The 24,771-nt window shown below is 35.2% G+C and overlaps 1 protein-coding gene across 8 annotated transcripts in view; it reads left to right on the plus strand.

The window, feature by feature from the left end:
• The window catches only part of AIG1 (androgen induced 1), a 344,302-nt gene that overhangs the window by 78,535 nt on the left and 240,996 nt on the right, over positions 1 to 24,771 (plus strand). For all 8 annotated transcript variants that reach the window (XM_074187735.1, XM_074187737.1, XM_074187739.1 and 5 more), the window contains exon 2: positions 11,978 to 12,133. In XM_074187735.1, the coding sequence (XP_074043836.1) occupies positions 11,978 to 12,133 (156 nt within the window). The remainder of the gene's footprint in view (positions 1 to 11,977; positions 12,134 to 24,771) is intronic.

The raw sequence follows: 24,771 nt of genomic DNA on the forward strand, positions 1-24,771 counted from the left end.
TTGCTCTTGAGAATGGTTGAATCAGTTCACAACTCCACCATTAGTGCTCCAGTTTTCCAACATTTATCATTTTTCTTTTTTGCCATATTTCACAGTTTGGTAGGTTTAAAATGGTATTCTAAGAATCCTTTTAAATTACATTTCTCTAATCAGCAGTAATTTAGAACTTTTTTTCTACTTTAGATAGCTTTAATTTCATCTGAAAACTTCCTGCTCATATCCTTTGATCAATTGGTGAATGGTCTATTTTCTTATAAATTTGACTCTGTTTTTGTATACTTAAGAAATGAGGATTTTATTGGGAAGACTAGTAAAAAATTTTCCTGTTTCCTTCTAATCTTTGTTGTATTGGTTTTGTTTGTTCATAACTTTTTCTAATTTAATATAATCAAAATTAATCATTTTATTACTTGTAATTCTCTTCATAACTTGTTTGGTCCTAAACTCTTCCCCTATCTATTGATCTGACAGGCAAACTATTCCATATTCCCCTAATTTGTTTATGATATAACTAAATCCCATTTTGACCTTATCTTGGTATAGGGTGTGGGATGTTCTATGTTTAGTTTCTGACATTTTATTTTTCAGTTTTCTGGATATTTTTCTGGACATTTCTTGAGTTCTGAAGAAACATAGACACTCATGCAGAAATGAGGAACTCAGAAAAAGTTTCAAAACTTGATACAGAATATAACTGTGGTCCATACATTTTGATAAAGACATCACTAAAGTTTTAATACAGTCAGATCAAAGACTATTTCAAATGAACTGTGTTACACATTTGCTCAATTACAAGGAAAAAAATATAATGAAACTGCATTCCCTTGTAAGTAAGGTAGAGAAAGTTATAATGTGTTTTATTGAATTCCAGAGAGCAACAGAAAATGTCAGCAATAATAAAAAGTGAACTTAGTCAAAGCTACCCAAGTATGAAATGATACAATGTGGGAGATGCTCTAGTGCTTCTCCATTAGGTAAATGAATCTCCACCCTCAAAGCCTGTGGTAAATGGGGTCTAATTTCTTAGTGTGAAAGAATATGATGAGAGTAGTGATGCTGCTGCTGTTGGTAGTGGGCATGGGGCAGGTGGAGCAGTTAGAAGGCCTTATCCTTGTCCTCTGTTCACAAAGAGGACCAAAAGAACACCACCATGTTGTAGTCAAGGTCTAGGGTGTCTGCCTGGGGCTTGTCGGCCCTCTCTGAACTTACCCACAGGCCCGGTTCTATTTGGGATGGTACAATGAGAGAAGAAGCCTTCGAAGAAAAAGAATCACAATGTTCTCACTAAGTGCAGTGTTTTTAAATCTCACCATCTAGTCAACCCTTATTTATGATTCTGCCAGAAATTCTGCACCTTAGACCTTTCCATCTCTCCATGTGATACATAGAAAGAGATTTCAGGCTGTTATCACTTCAGAGACAGATGGTATATGTGTCTGTCAAGTGAGCTCATGGCTGGAAATTTCATTTCTGCAAGGCAGCTGAGACAGAGCTGTGTTTAAAGTGAACATCCCAGTGAAGCAGGGCCCTTCTGGGGAGAGTTCTTTTGAGTAGCTGTGGAGACTGTCCATATCTAGCTCAGACTAAATCCTGATGACAGCAGTACAAATCAAAGTGGCCCAACAGCATCATGTATGATTGTCTGCCAAGGGGCACTTGTGCCTGGAAGTTAGTTGTTACTCTCTTGAAGTTCTTCAGTGCTTGATTTCTTTGGGTTCCGTGTGTGTGTGTGTGTGTGTGTGTGTGTGTGTGTGTGTGTGTGTGTGTGTGTTGTGTGTCTCTGTTGCTGCATTATTTTATAACAATGACAACAGACATTGATGTTAGTAGTTTCAATTTCGCCAAGTGTATCGCTTATTATGTTTACCCAAGTAAGAGGTATCTTAAGTTCACATCAAAGATTGAGACCTGGAAGGGACATTAGAGGTCATTGACTATAACCTCTTCATTTTACAAATGAGGAGAAGGAGGCACAGACTTTAAACTAATAAATGTCTGGGGTGGGATTTGAACTCAGGTCTTTTTGTCTCTGAATCCAATGTCTTATCCGTTGTCTCATCTCATATCATTATGTCATGTTGCCTCTCTCAAAAAAGTGACCCAAGTAAAGTAATAAAGAAGACCAGTTTTTCCCTTGAGTGTTTATACTATTTCAGCAGCAAGAATGGGATTTTTTTAAGGCTTGAAGACAGGCAGGGTAAATTTACTGGGGTTTTTTTTAAGTTAGATGGGAATCTCCTCATTTTTGTCCCATCCAAGGCAAAGGTTTGCCTCTCTAGCTATCTCTATACCTATGTACCTCCCTTCTTAACTCTTATCAGGGATTTTTTTTCAACCTTTCCTCTGGTCCTTCAGTCTTATTTCAAGTATTTAAAGGCAGACCTTGTCATAGTCAATCCACATTTGTGAAAGGACTGTGGGATGAGAGTGATGGCTGTTAATCTCCAAGAATCGGAACTGATTTGACTCTTAGTTCATTTTTAATGAGATTAAATTGATCTGTTTATCACACATAGTGAGATAACTGGATTGTCAGCACCTGGACCAATAAGGACTTGGTCCTTGGGAAAGATTTACTTATTTCTGCCCCAAAGGACAAAACTAAGAAAAATGAGAGTAGAGGTTGCAAAGAAGCCAATTTAGGAAAACTTTCTAAGGGGCTTCCAGGCCATACTTGGTCTTGCCTTCCTTGTCTTCAAGCAAAGATATGGGTGACCAGTTTTCTGATGTGTTTGGGTAATGTAAAGGTAAAATTCACTTTCAAATACATTGGTAAGAATGTAGATATAATCCTTTGTAGCTTTTGAAAAATGGTAAAAATCATTGCTTTGGGAGACAATGAAATGTGCGATGGCAATTTCTGAGATTTCTCTATAGAGAGCATGACCTTATACATTGAAGCACTTCAAAAGAGAGGAGAATATATAGTATGTTGAGTTGTTTTTTAATTTGTAGGAATGCTGATGATTAATGTGGATTTATTTTTGATTCTGTAATTTTGATGAAGTTTCAATTAATTTTTTAGTTGACTCTAGGAGTTTTCTAAATATAACATCATCTCTGCAAAAAAAAACTGGTAATTTTGTTTCCTTTTTGGTCTATACTTATTTCCTTAACTTTTATTTCTTCTTACAAATTATGTCCATGAATGCTATGGAATATTATTATTCTATAAGAAACCAGAAATGATTGTACTCTAGAGAAGCATGGAATGACTTACGGGATCTCATGCAGAGCAAAGGGAGTAGAGCCAAGAGAACAATTTACACATCAACATTATGAGATGAACAACCTTGATAGAAGCAACCCCTTTCAGCAGTCCAGAGAGCTAGGACAACTTAATTTGATAGATTATGGACCATTTTATCCCCAACCAGAGGAAGAAAAACTAAACAAAACACAGAAAAAAAAACCCTACCAAATCTGATGAACAATTTATAAAAATGATCTCTTATGTATCTCTTTCCCTTCATCCTAATTCCTCATGCCAAAAATTACTATTACTATATATTTAACAAAATATGTATGTAAAATGCTAACCTGACTGTTCGCAGCTGGGGGGGGGGTGAGAAGGGAGGGTGGAGGGAAACTTTGTAACTTGGAAATATACGTGTACAAATGGATGACAATTTAAAAAAAAGTTATCCAAATGGTCAGTTATAAGACAACTGGTGATGGCCTTAGTTGCAGTGGATATTCTTGGCATCCGGGATGGCTATCCAAGTTCTAAGCATTCCACAGCACCTGCTTCAGCCAGCTTCATGGCTGTTGGAATCACGTGTTCCCCTTGACTCATTCCACCAGTGGAAGACTTAACAGTCTTGGAGTAGACATCCCCTACAATTCACCAATGAGTTTGAGATTTCCCCACTTATCCTCAATCTGATTTAGCTTGCCTGAGGAAATGGTTTACCAGGCTGTGACTGTTGTGCATGCTACAGCTTCTTGCAGCCACAGGTTAAATGGTTCAGGTGAACATCAAAGGTGGAGGGTAACCCTCAAACCAGAGGTACTGGTCTTCCTTACATGCTACACCCCAGATATATATGCATATATCACTTTGTAAGATCAAACACACACACACACACACACACACACACACACACACATATAAAATGAACACATACATAGATGACCAAACATATGAACATATACAAAAGGTGTCCCAAAAGGTTTTTTGAAACATCTTGTTAGAAGGGATTGTAATAGTTGTCATGACATTTAGAAGTCTTTCCCAGAATAAATATTTCAAATTTCTCCAGTTCTTTTTCATGGTATGTCTCATTTTCTAGCCATGCTGTGTTGGAGCTTCATGGTTTGTCAGTGTCACAGTGTAGAACTTAGTATTGAATACACTACATCAGATGAAGTTTGGTCAGTGCAGAATACAAATTCTTCTAGACCAGGAGCTCTTTTTAGTCATGAATCTCTGATTGTTTGCTAAAGCTTATGTGTTCCTTCTCAAAATAATGTTTGTAAATGCATGAAATAAAAATGCATAGGATTATAAAAGAGACAATAACATTGAAATGTAGCTATTGAACTATTTTAAAAATTAAGTTTGTGGATCCTAGGTGAAAAACCCCTGTCTTAACTATTAGTTTAAGAGTGCAAAAAGAAAGTTGTATGGGGTAGATACCTATGTTGATAAACTCACAGATAATTTGAAGTATTAAAGTAAGATTGCATCATCTTTTTTAACCACCATTTTATTATAAAATAAAAGGTCACTTCTTCATTCTTATCTTCATCTTTCTTGACTTTTCCATTGCCATGGATAATATGGGTTCCTTAATACTTTCTACTGACTAGACACATATAATCCTCAAGTTTATCTCTTATTCCTCTGAGAAATTTCTTTGGCATTTCTTTCATAAACTATCTTTTGACAGAATGAACTTTAAAGCAAATCTTATTTAAAAAACTTTTATGTTGAAATCTTTGGTTTCTATGTCTTCTTCCATTTCTAGTATATTCTTTTCCCAACTAGAGAGTTGGGAACAAAGAATAAAAACAGAATGAGGGGGCAAAGCATGACTCCTACTCTTTTATTGTATATCTTGGATACTGGACAATATCATTTCCTCCCATGGATCTTTAATCATCTTTTTACATGAAAAAATTAAGTATTTATTTAAACTATACAGAATGATATTAAGGATAAATATAACAAATGATTTAGAAAGGTTGAACACATTCCACAAATGGAAAATAAGAATTCATATTTATACAGAGCTCTAAAATTTCCAATTTGTTTTTCATATAACAGCCCTAATAAGCAAATAGTGCAAATATTATTTTATCCTTTATACAGAATAGGAAATCAGTGTTCTAACAAATTGATTTGCCTATTATCACATAGCTAATGAGGTTCCGAGGCATAAGAGCCCAAATCTGCATATTCTATGTCCAACACTCTACTTTCTGTCAAGGAACATTGATTCAGTAGAAACAGCAAAATAAATTCATTGAAGAGAGGGAAAAAGGGGAGATATAAGCACTCCTTTTATTGAGTTTAGAATGTGGAGTGGGAAGAAAAAAAGCAAATAATTTTCTGTGACCTATAACTTGGAAGTAATGTATAGTTGTACTTTTTGCAGTAACAAACCCCTCCAGTGGTTTTCTATTTCTTCTTGGATCTATTTCTTTTCAGATGCCATTGAAATCTGCAAATAAGAGAAAAATGAGCTAACGAAGCTAGTGAGACCAGATTTGAATGAAGAAAGATGAATTTGAATGAAAGAAGAGGACTTAAAATGTGACATGCTTTCCACTATGCCACCTAGTTACCCATTAGTAAAGCTAGTAATTGCAAGTAAATAGGGTCCAAGGCTCTTCAGTAAACAAAGTCACTCCTGACAGTCTTTTATGGTACAGTAATACAATCTACTTTTAACAAATATGGACATTCAGTTACAATTGGCTAAAATCAGAGCATGGGAACTTTCCATAGTCTGTGGCATGGAGATTTTGGTACAACTCAAGGATTTTTATACAGCTTAGAATATCTTAAATAAGCCCTTCGTTAGATACATTTCACATTTATCTTAAATCTCCCACAATGATCAGTGGGTGACTTACAAGAGGGAAATAGGGAACTAAAGTTTAAGATTCAAAGTTCTTTAACCTTACATACCAATGAGGAAGAATAGTAACTTGATTAAACTATAATAAAATAAAATAGTATATCAAAATTTAATGTCATAAAAATAAACTCTTCTTTTATAGCTTTTAAATATAATTCAGCCTCAATCTAGCTTTCAAGCCTCATTCCACATTATTCTTCCTCTGTAACTCTAGCTTTCCTGCTATTCCCCACATAGGACTCTCCCTTTAACTGGTTCTCCCATTTGCCAGGCACATACACCCCTTCCTCCCATTAGAACATCCCTTTCCTTTAAGATGCCATTGCAAAAATGCCTTTCTGTTCTTCAATTATTGGTATTCTTCGATTTCTTGTACCTTCCCTTCCAAGCAACTTTGTATTGAACTATTTTGTGTATGTCATATTCATTCTATATGTACATATATATAGACAACCATTTGTCCACATCCTCATCCATATACAAAGTTCCTATCCCATTACAGTGTAAGTTCCTTGGGAGGAGAGATTGTTTCATTCTTTGTACTTGAATTCATAGTACCTCCCTCAATGTTTGATACATAATGGGTACATGTTATCAATAACAGTAACAATTGCTAATATTTAGATAGTTTTTACTATATGCCAGACACTTTTCTAGTATAGTACAACTAATATCTCATTTGATCCTCACAACTGTCCTTGAAATGCATGCTATTATTATCGCCATTTTAAAGATGATGAAACTGAGCTAAGCAGTTTAAATGACTTGCCTAGGGTCCCACAGCTACTAAGAGTCAGTGTGGATTTGAGTTCATATTCTTTCTGACTCCAGAGCCATTGTGCTATTCACTGTGCCACCTAAGTGATCTAAATACTTTTTGATTGATTGATGTTATCAGACATAATTCATGTATTTATTAGTTTTGCTAAACTGCTTTTCTACTGTTTCATCTTTATTACATTATTACATGCTAGAAACTTTCCTATTAAATAGGAAAGGTGGGAAATGCATTTGGAAATAAAGGTGATGGGAAAACAAGGGATATCTGTTAATGGTTTTTTAAAACATTAATATAAACTTGTAAAATTTAATTTGTTTAAAAGGAATCTCCATTTTTGTTTTTCCCTGATATAGCTTCAATTAGAAATGTATCTATGCTTGAGGAAGCCAAGGTTTTCTTTCATATTGCATTTATAATTCTAAAAAAGCACAATCTGTGAGGGAAGATTAATATACCTTGGTTAAGTGGGAACCTCAGGTTCCTAACCTGAGATCTGTGGAAATATTTCAGTGTCTCTGTGAATTTGGATTGGAAATATAACATCTTTAATTTCATTAATCTTTAATTTAGTTGGCATAGTAGACAGAGAATTGGCCTTGGATTTGGGAGGATGGGAGTTCAAATTCAACCTCAGACATTTGACACTTACTGTGTGACCCTAGGCAAGTCACTTAACCCTGATTACCTTGCATCCAGGGCCATCTCCAGTCATCCTGATTCATATCTGCCCATTGGATCCAGATGGCTTTGTAGGAAAAAGTGAGGCTGGTGACTTGAGTATACCCCCTCACTCAAATCCAATTCATGTGCTTGTCCTGGCATCACCTCCTTGATGTCATGGTCTTCAAAATTGAGATACATACATTATTAATCCTATATATTTGATTATATGCTTTTAAAAACATTATTCTGAGAATGTCATTTGTAGATTTTGCCAGGCTGTCAAAGAAGTCAGTCTTCTCTCTCTCTCTCTCTCTCTCTCTCTCTCTCTCTCTCTCTCTCTCTCTCTCACACACACACACACACACACATATACAAACACATGCATACACACACACATGCAAGATTTTCTAAGTTAAACTAAGGAAGAAACTGTTGAAATGATAAATAGAATCTTAAGACTTTAAGTTGGAAAGGAATCTTAGAGAACATATGGTCTGTCATATTCATTTCATATATTAGAAATCTGAATCCAAGAGAAGTACCCAATGTCATATAGCTGGTTAAGAACCAAAACTTGAGCCACATTTCCTTATTTGTAATCCTCCATTCTTTTCATTATACCATGCTGTCTCTGTGAAAACAAACTGACTTTTATAGATCCCAGCAACATGCCATATATACTTGCTCATTTCCTCAGGTCTTTGAGTATAATGTCAGTCATGAGATTGATAGCAATGAATATCATACAGTCCAGGGGCCTTTTCTTAGCATTTAGTTTTCACTTTTTGAGGAAACTCAGCTAGGAGTCAAGATGGCAGCTTTTCCAGCATTAATTACCCTGTCTACTTTTCAATTGCTTACTCTTTGCATTCAAAGGAAGAAAGTTCCATCACTTCCTTTCCCTAGTAATCTGATTTAATGACTTTTATTAAACAGAATCTTGAAGGATAAATTAAAGGAGCAGTTGGCAATGGGTTCACCTCTCCATGGTAAACCATGAATAGAATGCCTTGGATAGTAGCCTCTAGATGTGAGAGGTCCTCAAACTTTTTCCACTCATGACCACCACGAAGGCATTCTTGTAATATATCACGTCCTACATGTTTCCCTTTAAAAAAAAAAATCCGCATTTATCTTATAGTTGCTACAAACTCCAAATTACCTTTGAATTTTGTCAGATTCTTTCTTCCTTTAACTTTAATATAGAAAGGAAGGGAAAGAGCTTGGAGGTTACTTCCATGAAGACTTCCTTTTATCATGACTATTGAGTTAATTGAAGTACTATACTACTAGCATTATGCTTAGGATTCACTTGGAAATGTCTTGGGATCATCCCACTAATTCCAGAAAATAGTGATCTCAAAAAATCCTCAATCCCTTTCTAGATATGTAAAAGAATTCCCATGTCAGTAAAGGTCTTCCTTATCAAAAAAGTGAGTCTTGCCTTCCCCTTCAAGTGTTTCACCTCAGGGAGCTGGATTAGGGATTGCTTGTTGCCTACTCCAAAAATGTTAAGATTTAATTCTACTGTCCAAATTCTTATACCACTGAAGAAGGCAAACAGGACTAGTAAAAGTCAAGTGGAATAGGGGAAGTTTGTTAATGAATGACCAAGTCAGTTAAACTCTGGATTATTTAACTCAGGGTGCTTGTAGAATCTCTTTTATTGCATATTTTCAATAGTAGATTAAATAATCTGAACAGATTGGTTTAGATTATGGAAGTGTTCTTGTAGGATACTAAGAGGTAGAACCAGGTAGGTGACCTTGAAGTCCCTTTATCCCTGTCTTGTGTTATTCAATGGGACACCCAAATAATAATTCATATGTCAGCTACTAAAAAGAAATGACCTCTTGCTCCCTAATCCTCAATCCCCTTTTCCACCCTCTACCTAAGATTTGTTTTTAGAGGATTTTCTGTTGTGTATGGGGGCCGGGGTGGTGGTACAAAAGAGAACTGTATCTCATGCAAGTTCACCATCAGTGATTTATTTCAAGTAAAACAAGCCAGGAAAATTCTCCTGTATCAAGCCCTGGCTCTGAAAAAAGGTGTGACTTCTAGCCAAGAGAATTATTTTTTCCACCCTTTTCTATATTTTCTGTAACTTGCATTGTCATTTGCTAGACTATGTTACAACATGTTGTTTACCTCAGTTTTATAGAATCCTCTGTGTTTTTAGCTCCTTTAGGAATTTCTTAAATATAGTAAATCATTGTTTATGGTGTCACTGAATTCTTCTCTGCATGAGGTTGTCAAAAAAAAAAAAATCCCAAACATAGCTGATACAATTTATGATTGATTAGGGAGGCTATGACTTGGAGTCTTTTTATTTCAGAAAATAGTGTGTGTGTGTGTGTGTGTGTGTGTGTGTTGGGGGGGTTGTCTAAGGCAATGCTACTTTGGCCTGGTCTTTGCTTCATGAAAGCTGAGAAGCTGGGAAAACCTCCTAAACTATTCAGTCTGCACATGTTGTCAATACAAAAGTTCTCCTGAATAGATAATCTTCATTATTTTGCTGATTTCTCTTTCTCTTTGCTTGAGGCAGCTAGATGAGGCAGTGGATAGAGCATTAAGCCAGGAATACTTCAGCTCATATGTGATCTCAGATGTTTCTAGATGTGGGATCCTGTCCAAGTCACTTAACCGCTATCTGCCTCAGTTTCCTTAGTTGTAAAATGGAGTTCATAATAGTACCTTCCTCACATGATTATTAGGAGAATTAAGTAAGATGATAATTGTAAAATATTTGGCATAGTGCCTAGTACATTGTAGGTGCTTTCCCTTCTTTGACCATTAGACCTTCTTAGTATCACTTTTGAGGAACCAGCTCTATGTTTCAACAGGTTTCCTTGCTACTCATCTCTTGACAAAGAGGTGATGAACTCAAGATAATGAGACCCACATTTGTAGACATGACCAATGAATGAATTTTTTTACTTGAAAATGCATGTTTATCAGAAGAATTTTTCATTTTTGTTTTTCATATTTGGGGAAAGAGAAGTTTTAGGGTAGGACTGTTTTCTCTCACCCCAGTTTCCCAAATGAGAAGAAAACAGAATAAAGGCCAGAAGGAAATATGGACAAGCAGGATAGCTTTGAAAGTTACCTGATATCACCTCAGTTTGGACTATATAACCAGAAAGAATAATGTCGTCAGAACAGATGTGGGGAATCCGGGACACTGATGTATTGTTGGTGGAGTTGTGAACTGATCCAACCTTTCTGGAGAACAATTTGGAATTATATCCAAAGGGGAATAAAAATGTGCATACTCTTTGATCCAGCAGTACCACTACTGGGTCTTTACCCTGAAGAGATCATGAGAAAGGGTAAAAACCCCACATGTACAAAAATATTCATAATAGCCCTGTTTGTGGTGGCAAAGAATTAGAAATGAGGGGATAAGAAATCATGAGTAACGGGGTTTCAGAAAATCCTGGAAAGACTTGTATAAATGGATGCTGAATAAGATGAGCAGAACCAGAAGAACATTATACACACAAACAACAACATGGGGTGATAATCAACCATGATGGACTTGCTCACTCCATCAGTGCAGTACTCAGGGACAATTTTAGGGGATCTTTGATGGAGAATACCATCTCCAACCAGAGATGGAACTATGGAGTTTAAATGAAGACCAAAGATTGTTATCTTCAATTTTTAAAAGTTGTCATGCAATTTATATAATTTTGCTATCTGTAATGTTTTTTTCCTTTTTAATCTGTTTCTTTTGTCAATTTGGAAGCAAACGTATTATGAAAGCAAAAGTAGACTTTATCAGAGTGCCTTCTGTTGGGAGGAAGGGGAAGAAAGGGAGGGAGAAAAAATAGTAAAATTTAAAACCTTGCAAAAAGAAATGATTGGTAGAAATTACCATTTATAAAATATTTATATAATACAAAAGAAAGTTAGCTGTTTCTTAAAGTGTTAATAAATTAATAAAGTTATACATAATCTCTTATGTATTTGCATCTTTATATCCAGTGTTCCTTTTCTGTAGCAAAATGCATATAGGAATGCTCATTTTATTTGGTGTTTGTTAAGTTCAAAATAAAAAAAAGAATTAAAAAAATGAAAATACCTCAAAAATAAGGGAAGAAAGGGAAGTGAACTTTAATTTTATTTTAACCTCAGTACCTACTGCAGCAATTAGTGTCTTTGTCTACTAGGGCAAATGGAATAGCAGTCTTCAGAGCTTATAGGGTGATCCCTTTGGCTGAAAAAATCAGGTGGGAAATGCTGCTTTTCCTTTTCTTGAGGGGATGGATATATATTAGTAGAGAGCTTTCTGTTCTTTAAAGTTCTTCATATGCAATTTTAATCAGTCCGTTTGTTATAAAATGATCAATTTTAAAAATAATAATTATTATTATTTGTTTTCCCATTGCTTTTTCTTTTTTTGGATGTCATATCAATATTGACATGAGATGTTATTTCCTTATAGGTTATCCAGGCTGTCTTTTTTGGAATTTGTGTACTGACTGACCTTTCCAGTCTCCTAACCAGAGGGAGCAGTAATCACGAGCAAGAAAGACAGTTAAAGAAGCTCATCTCTCTCCGTGACTGGATGTTGGCTGTCTTGGCTTTTCCTGTTGGTGTAGTAAGTATGATGATAAGGAATTAATTTAACCATGGAGGTGATTTGTGTCATACTTTCATACCTCTTAAGAAATAAATTGAGAATTTTTTTATCAAAAGAGATCCATGATTTTCTCAAATTGAGACAATTAATTTGATCAATTATGATCAGTTAAACCTCAAAACTTAATGATCCTTTGATCCTAGGCAATTCCTAGGTATTCTTAAAGCTTCTAAAACTCCCCTCCCTTATTCCACTTTAAGCTGTGTCATTGTTTAATATCATTTTTTAAGCGATGCTACTTCACAACTAGGGCAGAACTGTCTTTTTTTCAGTTAGGTTCCCTTCCTTATTTAATTATATTGGCAAGTGTGAAAAGCCCCTCCTGTTAGCACACACAGAGACTACATTTCCCTTTAAATAGCTTCATCCTGGTCATCACCAGATATTGTACATTTTAGCCACTCTAGATCTACACACCTCAGACTATGTTTGTGTGACTGTGAGTAAAACTGTTCGGTCCTCAGTCCAACGTCATCAACTGGCATGTGGTTGTCCGAATGACCTGTGCCTGTGTTTGCCAGGTCTGCAGATTGAGATGGCCAGAAGGCTGTCCCTCAAAGCCATCCTTTGGCTCTTCTTGTATCCATCTGTCACGTTATGAACTGGCTCTGATTTCCTAAAAGGAGGAAAAGTGAGGGTTTCATGGACATTCTGGCTGTCACTGAGAGGTTCTTGCATTTCCCATCCATTTGTCCTCTTCGTTGAGCCATATGCTCCAGGGATTTAATTTTCTGTGAGATGGGGAATGTCAGAACTTTGTGGAATCAACCTGACTCCCAGATCTTGGAGACCATGCAAGGACAGATGCATGGAGCAGGGTGGTGTGGGAATGTCCAGGCCCATCTTCACTCATCACGTAGTCACCTGTGTTCAGGGCAGCCAGTAAATAGAACCTGGACCTGGACTTATCACACTCTTCAAATTTAGCCTTGGACACTCTCCTTATGACCCTGGGGAAGTCCCTGAGCCTCAGTTTGCTTTAATATCCTCATCTTTAAAAATGGGGATGATAATAGCACCTCTCTCCTAGGGGGAGGCTCAATGAGGCAATAATTGTAAGTCCCTTAGTCTGAGATCTAGCACTTTAGTAAGTTCTGTAGAAATGTTAGTTACTATTATTATTATTGTTATTGTTGTGGATGACTATCAGAATGTGATGACTTAGGTGTTAACTGGAGCTTCCTTCCTCAGAATTCTCTTATAAATTTAAAACTAGTTCTAGGAGGACAGGCTACAAGGTTAACTTCACTTCCAGCATGGAGAAATCATCCACCAAGTTAAGCAACTTAGGGTGGCAAGGCATAAGAAAAAATAAGTTATTTGAGGTGCTTGTTTATCAGTTCTATATATTTCCCATGTCCTATTTCTGCTTCTTCCTTTGTTATTATTTTTTTTTGACATAAAGAAATCCAGAAAAGGAGCTTTTTGTAGTGAAAAGTTAGCAAATCTTCCACCACTCCCAACCCTCCACCCCTGGTCCCCAGATCATAGCCTTTAATTACAAAGCTTTAATAGGCAACAAGAATAATTTTGAATTTTAGCTGCTGTCCTTTGGTTATCCAGTGCCCTCTATGGTTAGCCATACTGGTCATGGGCAATCTTGCAGGTGCTTTGGTAGCCATCCGAGGAAAGCTCTATTAACACCAGGAATATAAATCAAAACTTGAATTTCCATAGAGAAAAATTAGTGTTAATTTACACAGTCTAATCAACTTTTGGAAGAAACACCATGGAGATTGAGTCTTTTGTCTGTGACATACTGAACCATATCATGTGTGACCTTCCTCAGTGCTCTAGGCATCTCTAGACCATAAATTGCAAAAAAAAAAAAAAAAAAAGAAAGAAAGAAAAAAAAGAAGAAAGAAAAAAGAAAGAAAAGATTCTACCCTTCATTGATAGTAGGTGATTCTTCAGCTAGGGATGAAATCGAAGGTCCAATTCCCATCTCTATCCTATCAGCTTATCTCCTATAGTATAATGTATTATATCCTCTAATTCTATTTTTTGATTGATAATCTTATTTTTTCCCATTACATATTATGAAATTTTAAACATTTATCCACTTGCATAGTTATAAGTTACACATTTTTCTACTACCCTTCCTTCCTTCCCACTTCTCTCCCCTCAGCAGTGAACAGTCTGGTAAAAGTTGCACATTTACATTTGTGTTGAACGTTTACATATTAGTCATTTTGTGTCTGAGGAATTAGGACCAAGGGAAAAAAAAGAAAACAATGGTATGTCCTCTAATTCTAAAGAGGAAACTATTTTGGTTATTCAGTCAGTGCAAGTATATGAGTTAGAAGACATCAGTAAAATTTATTTTAAAAATTAAATATTCACTAAATTTACAACTCATTTTTATTTTAAAACTGACCAATCAAAATATTTTTTCTTATACTCCATTAAAATAAATTAAAACTTACAGAATATAAGCCAGTTTGAAAATATGTATTAACATGGCAGACAAAAACACATTCATTTCTTTGAATGTTGTAACAAAACAAATAGAAAAACAAAACACTGAGTGGATTGAATTGAAACCTTGCTGAGTTTAATTGTTATATGTGTCACCATTGAGTCAATAATCTTAGTTGATCTAAAGTTAGTTTAACTTGCTTCTGAACTCACACAAAAATGGATGATGAGTTTTTATTATCTTGAGAGCAAGGATTGTTGCTTCCCTTTTATCTTTATATCCTTAGTTCCTAAGAATTGGGCCTTGGACAAAATGGGCATTTAATAAACATTTGTTCAATCAAATAACAAGCATTTATTAAGTTCTTACTTTGTGCACTCTTCTTTCCCATGCAGGCCCTAGGATTCAGAAGAAGAAAATGAAACAATCCCTGCCCTCAAATATCAGTTTTATAAGAGGCCTAAAAGTTCTATAAAAAGGAAACAATATGTATACATATAAATATATACAAAGCTCACTTTAGGAAGGGTGGCATGACTAGTTTTAGGGAGAAGTAGAAGATCAGAAACAATCTCATGGAAGAGTTAGTGTTTTGCCTGAACTTTGAAGGAAATAAGGGATGGTTGAATAGAATGATATAAAAAATTTTTCATTCTTTTGAATTGGATTTCTGTGAACTTTAGGCTTTGGTGAAATCACATAAGATTTGCCCATTGAAAATTTTATAAGGTGGTTTTTGGTTTGTAGAAACGAATGCAGAAATGCAGTTTAAACTTTGTGCTGATACCCACTGATGACTGTAAAATTTAGAGAAGGTCAGTTAATTTCTTTAAAATCAATCTTGGAAGGGTAGCATAGTGCGTAACACCAGTCCTGGAGTCAGGAGGACCTGAATTCAAATGTGGCCTTTGACTTACCTAGCCATGTGACTTTAGACAGGTCATTTAACCCCATTGCCTTTCAAAAACCAAATATATACAAAATCACAAACATAAAATAGTAGGTGGTCTAGTTGACTGAACAGTCTCACTTTGGGAGAAGGAGTCAAATATGACATTTTACCTGGAAAAGTCAGGGTAATTACATTGTGACATTGAATTTGAATTCCTCTTCTTTTTTTTTTAATTTTTATTAAAGATATTATTTGAGTTTTACAGTTTTCCCCCAATCTTGCTTCCCTCCCCCCACCCCCACCCCACAGATAGCACTCCGTCAGTCTTTACTTTGTTTTCATGTTGTACCTCAATCCAAATTGGGTGTGATGAGAGAGAAATCATATCCTTAAAGAGAACAGAATTCTCAGAGGTAACCAGATCAAACCATAAGATATCTTTTTTTTTTTCTGAATTAATGAATTCCTCTTCTAACTTTACAAAAACTCTATAAATATATGTTGCCTTTCTGTCTTATATAGTCACAGGTATTGTTTACATTTAATCAATGCCTTCTCTTCCAAATATTCATTTGTGAGTTATTTGGATCTCAAGATTATTTTCATAAAGAAGCAATGTCATAAATGTTGATCTGTGTATGTATGCCTAAATTAGTGGCACTGCCATGAAGTGATAAAGAACTGATAGTAAAGTTGGAAAAATTCCCTCATTAGCAAGAGATCTAGGCAGCAAAGAATGGAATTCTTAAACTTGGGTCTGTGAACTTTTTTCTTTAACTATTTTTCTTTTAACTTTTTATGTGTGTATATACATGTATATATATATGTATATATATGAATGTATGCATTGTGTATATATTAGTGTATGTATTTATGTCCATAATATTGAGGCAACTAGGTGGTGCAGTGGAAAGAGAACTGAAACTGAAATCAGGAAGCCTTGAATTTAGATATGATCTCAGACATTTGCTACTAATGTGACCCTGGGCAAGTCACTTAATTTCCGGCTGCTTCAGTTTGTTTTTTTTTTAATCCATAAAAGCATTTACCTCATAGAATTGTTTTGAAGATAAAAATGAGATAATATTTGCCAAGTATTTTGCAAACTTTAAAGCATTACTTGAGTTTACACTAAAATATTTCAGGACCACTAAGTTACACAGTGTATAGAGCACTGACCTTGGAATCAGAAAGACCTATTTTTATGACTTGAAATGTTGCCTCTGATGCTTACTTAGCTGTGTGACTCTAGATAAGTCACTCCATCCTGTTTGCCTCAATTCCTTATCTGTAAAATAAGCTAGAGAAGGAAATGGCAAACTACTCCAGTATCTTTGCCAAGAAAACCTCAAATGAAGTTGCAAAGAGTCAGACATGACTGAACTGAAAATATTTTAGTGTTTTTATTTACTAAATTAAAATATTTATTTAGGCAATATTAAAATAAAACCATTTATTTCAGTATTTTCAGGGTAATAGAAAATAATGATTTTTTTTTAGTACTTACTCTAATACAAATTACAAATCCACTCAACCAAAGAATGATCACAAAAAAGGTGAAAATTTCATTTGAATGAAGTTCAGGAAAATAGTGCTGCTAATTAGAACATGCACTTTTATTTCAGTATATGTATACACATATGTATGTATGTTCCTATATCCATGGTGAGGAAAGAGCTCAGTATTTGGAATCTGAAAACCTGAGTTTGATCCTGGCTCATCACTTGCTAGTTCTGGGACATTGAGCAGGTGATCTACAAAATGAGGGGGTAAGATTAGATGGCCTCTGAAGTCCCTCCTAGTAAAGAAATAGGCCCATAGTTAGCACTTAATAAATGTTCACTCTCCCTCCCTTTCCTCTAGATATGTTAGTTAAAGTCAAGATTTCTCCCCCCCCCCCCCTCCACTTAAGTTCATAGATTCCTTGAAATCTATCCTTAGGTCAAGAATTCATATTTTGGTGGACAAAATTCTAGAATTTTCTACATAAAGGAATGTACAGGCTCTGGGTGATGTCTCCCAGTGAGCTTCCTCTGGTGCCTTCAACTTTTTGTACTCTGCTTGAAGTTTTGATTTTTTGTTTTTGTTTTTGCTGTTAAAACATTACTAGGAATAATTACCTTTTATAAAATGGGTAGGGGTAAATGCATGAATTCATTACCTTTGCTTTAGACTCTTTTCTGGAGACAGTAATCTTGTTTTTTTGTCTCTTGGGATTTCCCTCTGCCTTCTGCCCTCCAGGAAAGTGCTGGTCAGATAATCCAGGATTTGTATTATCTACACTAAAGCTCCTGGAAATAATGAGGTTAATTGAGAATTTATGGTAATCTCTTTAATGTAGACAGGAATTGTGATTATTTGACTGGTTGACTTTAAAGTCAACTTCACAGGACCCTCCATTCCAAGGACATTAAAAAAAAGAAATTATTCAAAATATAGGTAAGTAGAGTTGTGTTTTGAGCATAACCTTGAAGATTCTTTGCTTGTGAATGAACATAATATTTATCATTTTTATTTGTATTTTGCTTCTACATAAAGCTGGCCTTGATTAGTAGTGGTAATGATCAGAAACCACCACAGCTACTAGTGCCTTTCAATTCATTTTTCAAGGATTACCCCTGGAATGTATCCCTTGGCATTTGTTATTTGTTTCTGAACCCTGTTATCCTGTTTTTTTTAGGGATTATCCATTTTCAAAAGTATTAAAAAAAATGGTACATGCCTAGAAGCACTGAACTTAAGATTTCATTGTACTCTATGAACTTACTGATGACTATGTTGGCAGATGACATTTTCATAGCTATTAGATCTGTAGACATGGACATCCCCAAAACACAAAAAAATGACAAAGTACAAACACTCATAGTCAATTATAGCAAGGTAAAAGTGATTATATTTCCTTAACAGAAATAGTATGTCTTCTTGACCTAAAGAACTCTTTTAATTATGAAGAACCAAGAATCCATGTACACATTAATGTAGACATGCACTGTTCATAAACACAAGTGTGAATGGCTCTATCATACATACCATGGAGAGCACAACCTAGCTGAATTGTGAGGCATGCCACTTTGAGCCATTTGAACCTTGAGGCAGGCTTGGTTTGAAGAACTCCAATAAAAGAATAATATTCCAGTGTTACCTGAAACAGAAACGTTAAGTGACTTGTCCTGGGTCACACAGCTAGTACATATCTACCTGCACTTGAACTTGTAATCCTGACTTCAGGTCTAGTACCCTAATCCTCTGTGCTATCTGGCTACCAGTACGTAACAGATATAGTGACATGACCCTGGATGAATTTTTTTAATGTTATATTTAATTGATTTTAGTTTCAAAATTCTCTCTTCTTTAGCAAATCTGATTCTAGTTGTCTTGGTTTTACAATTAGGAAAACTGAGTTCTCACACATTCTTAAAGATGCTTATATACTAGTCAGGCAGAATTCATTAAAAGTAAGTTTTTTCCACTTCATAAAGGTTTAATGTACCTGCCTCACTTACTGCTATATAGAAATTTTATCCCAGGATAATAAAACAAACCATTTGTTAAGTAAACAATAAGTATTTACAAAAAAGTATGACAAATAGATTTTGTTACTTTGACATATGAAGACCATTGAGTTTGGAGTCAACCCAAGTTCAAATCCTGATTTTGTTACTGCTTGTGTTATTATGAACAAGCTAACTATCTTCTTGGAGCCTCAGTTTCCTCAGTCTGTAAAGTGAGGAATATGTGAACCTGGGAGTGTCCAACATTATTTGTCCTAATTTCCTCATTTGTAAAGTGGTAATGAGAATGGCTCCTACTTTCCAGGGTTGTGTGAGGATAAAATTAGGCAAAATTTTAAAATTTCTGTATAAATGCTTATTATTTTTTACTATTGTTATTATAGTTATATATAATATGTTATGCCATATTATATATGGTAAAGAAAGTAATGATTGTAAAGAGCACATTTGACTTTTAGGAACAGATCATTGCCAATTTAAATTTATTTTCTTTTATGCCAGGGTTCCTAAACTAGAAAATGGCATTCCTATAAGTATAGTTTAACCAATTTTTGACAGAGCTTTGGATAAAGTATCTTGAACTATCCTTGAAGGAAAGATGGAGCGATATGGACTAGACAAAAATATAATCAGATTTAGAACTGATCAAATGGTTGAACTGAAAGATCAATTTAATTCTTGAAAGAGATTCACTGTAGTGCTTGAGGGATCTGAGTTTGGCTCTATAGCTAGTGATAAAATGTTTTTATCAATGACTTGGATAAAGGCATTGATAGAATAGCCAACATACTAGATGACTGAGTTAATATGTAAAAAAGATTTCAATAGGCTAACATATTGGACAAACTAATAAAATGAAATTCAGGAGGCATAAATGTAAAATCTTTAAAAGGTTAAAAAAATCAACTTAAATTCAAGATGGGGGAGGTATGGCTAGGAAGCAGTTTGTCTGAAAAATATTCAGGTACAGTCAGCTCAGTTTGAGTCATTCCTACGATGTGGTAGCCCCCCAAATTTTTGTGATGAGACTTAAGAGAGATATAGCTTCCAGGAATAAGGAAGCAATAGTGACCCTGGTCAGATCAAATTGGAATTATAGTGTTCAGTTCTGGACACTAGAGTTTATAAACATTGGTAAGTTGGAGAATTTCCTGAACAGAACTGCTACACTGTTGAAGTACCTTGAATTCATGATATATAAAGATTGTTTGGAAGAATTCAGGATGTTAAGTCTAAATGTTTTAAAATAGAATAGGAAAGATGACCAAGGAAGATGTATATTACCTTTTGTGTTCAAGTATTTGAAGAGTTGTCATGTTCAGAGGGATTACACTTAGTCTGTTTGGGCAGAATTAAGAGCAAAGACTGGATAGAAGTTGCAAAGAGTCACATTTAGGCTTAATGTCAAAAAAAACCCTTCTTTAGAGCTGTCCAAATTTGGAATGAGCTGCCCAGGAGTTAGTGCATTCTACTTCTTTTAAGATCGTCAGTTAGAAACTGGATTTCCATTATAGGAGATGTTATATTCTTTTTTGAAGTATGATTTGAATTAGAGGGCTGCTTTCAACTAGTTTGAAATTATCCTTAAGGGTAATTTTTGGTACATACATAGGTTTAGAGCAGTAGCTCTTAACTTTTCTTCTGTCATGGATTCCTTTGGAAATCTGGTGATCTATTTAAGTTTCATTTAGAAGTCAGTGAGAATAAAGATTTCATTTTTTTTTTCTTGTCCAAGTTCACAGACCTCCTGAAATCACTCCCCAAGGACCATGCTCCCACAACCAGGTTAAAATCCCCTGATTGAGTTTCATATTTAAAATCTTGAAAATGTGAAAATGAAATTCAAATCTGGCCCCCTAACTTAAAAAATCTACAGATTTTCATTACTGTATTTAAATGAGTAAATATTATAATAATTTGATTTAAAATGGAAAACAGACAAACTAATTATTACATATTTTAAATCTGTGAATAAATAGTCTGTAAATATAATGAGAGGATGGCAATTTCACGGTATTTATGATTGCAAGAGGAAGCAGATGCTTTTCCCTCCTGTTTGTAAAGGGAAAAAAAAACCACATGACTTTTTCACCCTGAAAACTTGTGACTAACTTAGATATATAGTCACCATCTTTTGTTTCTGTCTTGATTTCATAGTCACATTCTCACCCTCAAAGCAGACTTCTTTGTGCTCTTTTCTTTAACTGGATGCTGAATAGATTAGCATCTTCATTGCCTCCTAAACATTTTTCTTAAATACAGGAAATAATTCTGAAGTATATTTCATCTAAATGAATGGCATCATTTTAAATTTCTCTCCTTCAAAAAATACAGAAATGTCAGATTATTATTATAAATTATTAAATATAGTGCCTTTCCACATTAAGCAAAAGCCAGAAATTAACATCTATACAAATCCAAAAGGCAGAAAGAAAAAGACATCAGATTTTGAAGGATCAAAAGTAAAATGCAGAAGAAATAAAAACTGAATGATAGTATAAAAATAGATCTAGAAAGTTCACCTTAGAGCTACTTTTTTAGTTCTCTGTCTCTATTTTTCTACTAAGGTTCTGTTGATAACAACAAATTCTCTCTCAAGAAATACCAAGGTCAAAAAAATGTTATAAAAAAAAAGAAATACCAAGGTCAACTATTTTAAAAAATCAGTTGTTCCCCAGAGCAGGTCAAAATTTTTATTTGATCTGCTCAATGCCAAGATGCTAATTTGGGGGATTCCTAAGCACAACTTTAGAAAGAGATAATTGGTTCAGTCCTCTAACCCAAGCTTTCTATCACATTTAACAGGTCCCTGAGCATTGCAGAGGATATGTGAATGATAACTGTGTCTATTCTACCAACTTTACATTTATTTCTCAGAAATTACATTCTTTAGATCAGGGATATTTAATTTGCAAAAGAAAAATGCTAGAATTAGAAAGAGGTACATTGAAATGAATATGTAATTTTTTTCCCTTGCTTTTTATTTTTTGTTTATTTTTTTGTAGGTTTTTGCAAGGCAAATAGGGTTAAGTGGCTTGCCCAAGGCCACACAGCTAGGTAATTATTAAGTGTCTGAGGTTGGATTTGAACTCAGGTACTCCTGATTCCAGGGCTGGTGCTCTATCCATTGTGCCACCTAGTGGTCCCTCCCTTCCTTTTTAAAGGACTCCTTGAAATCTATCTTGTTCATCATTCAGTTGTTTCAGTTGTATTTCACTCTTGGTGACCCCATTTGAGTGTCTTGGCAAAGGTAATATAATGGTTTGCTCATTTTACAAAGGAAGAGATGAAAGCAAACAGGGTTAAGGGACTTGTCTAGAATCACACAACAAATCATCTCTGAGGCCAGATTTGAACTCCAGAAGATGAGTCCTCCAGGCTTATCACTCTATCTACTGCACCACCTGCCAGGTTGGAAACTCCTGCTCTGAGAATCAGAAGAACATTATACACACTAGCAACAACATGGGATTTGCTCATTCCATCAGTGCAATAATCAGGGACAATTTTAGGGGACCTGTGTTGGAGAATGCCATCCATATCCAGAGAAGGACCAAAGCTTATTATCTTCAAGTTTTAAAAGTTGTCTTATGTATTATGTAACTTTGCTCTCTAATGTTTTCTTTCTCCCTTTTGGATCTGATTCTTCTTTCACAACACATTCAATTTTAATCTATGTTTATCATGGATGCAAATATAAAGGCTATACCAGATTGCCTTCTGTTGGGGGGAGGGGAGGGAAGGAAGGGAGGGAAAAAATTGCAAAGCTCAAAACCTTGCAAAAAATGCTTGGTAGAAACTACCATTGTAATTAGAAAAACAAAATATTTATATAAAATTAAAAAAAACAAATTGGAAATCCCAAAAAAGAGAAAACCGTTGTTCTAGGCAAAAGGGTGATAAGTCTTTTAAAGAATAACATTTTTTTTTTACCTGCGACCTATACTAATCAAGAGATTTGTAGTTCCCTAAGTCTTTACCAGTGATTGACAATGTGCTAGGCACTGGCATATAAACACACGCACACATTTCTTATGTTCTGTGGAATTCATCATCAGAAAAATACAACATGGAGGATTGATATAACTGACACAAAAAAATGTGATGTGCATTTTACAATTTAGATTAAAAACTTTCCTCCCGAAATATCAACATATATGTATCCTAGTGCTGAGGACCAACAAGGAAACTGAGAGTTGGTGGTTTATCTTTAAAAAGAAAAGAAAACAAAACCAAACAGACTCCCATTAGAGAAGAATCTTTGTTCTATACACTTGTCTTTTTCTCTCTCCCTTCCCATCCATTCTCCACTTCCACTGCTTATTGTCCTTTTCCAGGTTGTAAAGGAAATGTTGTCTTCCTGTGTGGCTGTATATGAGAATGAAATATTCTGTTTCTCTTGGCAGTATCAGAAGAAAAGCATTGTACCTCTCACCTGATTTTAAATACGAATTAAAGTTGGCCATCTTAGTTGACCAGAATTCAAATTTAGCATATTTCCCCTAAGAAACAACTCTGGACTCTCAACCCACATACAGTTTCTTATCTTGTAGTTGTATCTGAGAACTGATTATGCTTCTGTCTTTTACTTATTCTATGGTGCTTAGTCAGTACTTGGCAAAATACAGAATTCTTTCATTCATCATCTTTGTTTTTCTTCCAAGAGTATCAGATGCAAAAATCAAGACACAAATCTGGCTTAAGGAGATGAGAGAGATCTAACATACTGTCTAGTTTATCTTAACTCATTCTCTCCTTTGTGTCTTAGAAGAACAAATTTTTAAAGGGCCTTCCAAAATGTTTCCTTTCTCCTATAAAAAGTTATTTTGCTGGGTGGCTAGGTGGTGCAGTAGATAGAGTACTGGCCCTGGAGTCAGAAGTACCTGAGTTCAAATTAGGCCTCAGACACTTTATAATGACCTAGCTGTGTGGCCTTGGGCAAGCCACTTAATCCCATTGTCTTGCAAAAACTAAAAAAAAAAAAGTTCCTTTGCTTTTTATCTAAGTCATGCCTATGTTTTGACCCTTAACTGGTGTGTGTGTGTGTGTGTGTATGTGTGTGTGTGTGTGTGTGTGTATGTGTATGGACAAATTTTACAAGAGAAGTTAGGTTTGATAGAAATTGGAATAAATGAAAAAGTTTATATTAAGCACTTATTACAGGCAAGAAAATTGTTATAGGCTCTGAGGATACAAATAGAAGAGCAATTGAGCCTTTGTTCTCAAAAGACCACTCACTTGCAAATAGAGGGGAAATAACACATATAGGAAGAGCTTTCTGCAAATTAGATGGAAAGGCCTCATGGTCCTTTGGGTGCAGTGGCAAAGCAGATGGTAATGCATTCTCTTTATTGTCATTTCCACTGTTAGAAACCTTTTAGATTTCTAATGATAAGTCATTTCACCAGGCCAAAGACTTTGGTCTCAAGAAGTTTCTTTCCTGGACCTTCAGTAGCTAAGATTGGAGGAGACTTGAATGTCAGAACCTGCAGAAGTTGCCAGGTCAGGGCAGATAGGTGGTGCAGTGGATAGAGCACAGACCCTGGAGTCAGGATTACCTGAGTTCAAATCTGGCCTCAGACACTTAATAATTACCTAGCTGTGTGACCTTGGGCAAGCCACTTAGCCCCATTTGCCTTGCAAAAATCCTAAAAAAAAAAAAAATTATCAGGTCACAGAGAGGGTATACAGTGTGCTAGGTCCTGAGTTCAAATATTACTCCAGACATAAGAGTTTACATACACACACACACACACACACACACACACACACA

Source organism: Macrotis lagotis, chromosome 5, assembly GCF_037893015.1.
Source record: "Macrotis lagotis isolate mMagLag1 chromosome 5, bilby.v1.9.chrom.fasta, whole genome shotgun sequence".
NCBI lineage: Eukaryota > Metazoa > Chordata > Mammalia > Peramelemorphia > Peramelidae > Macrotis > Macrotis lagotis.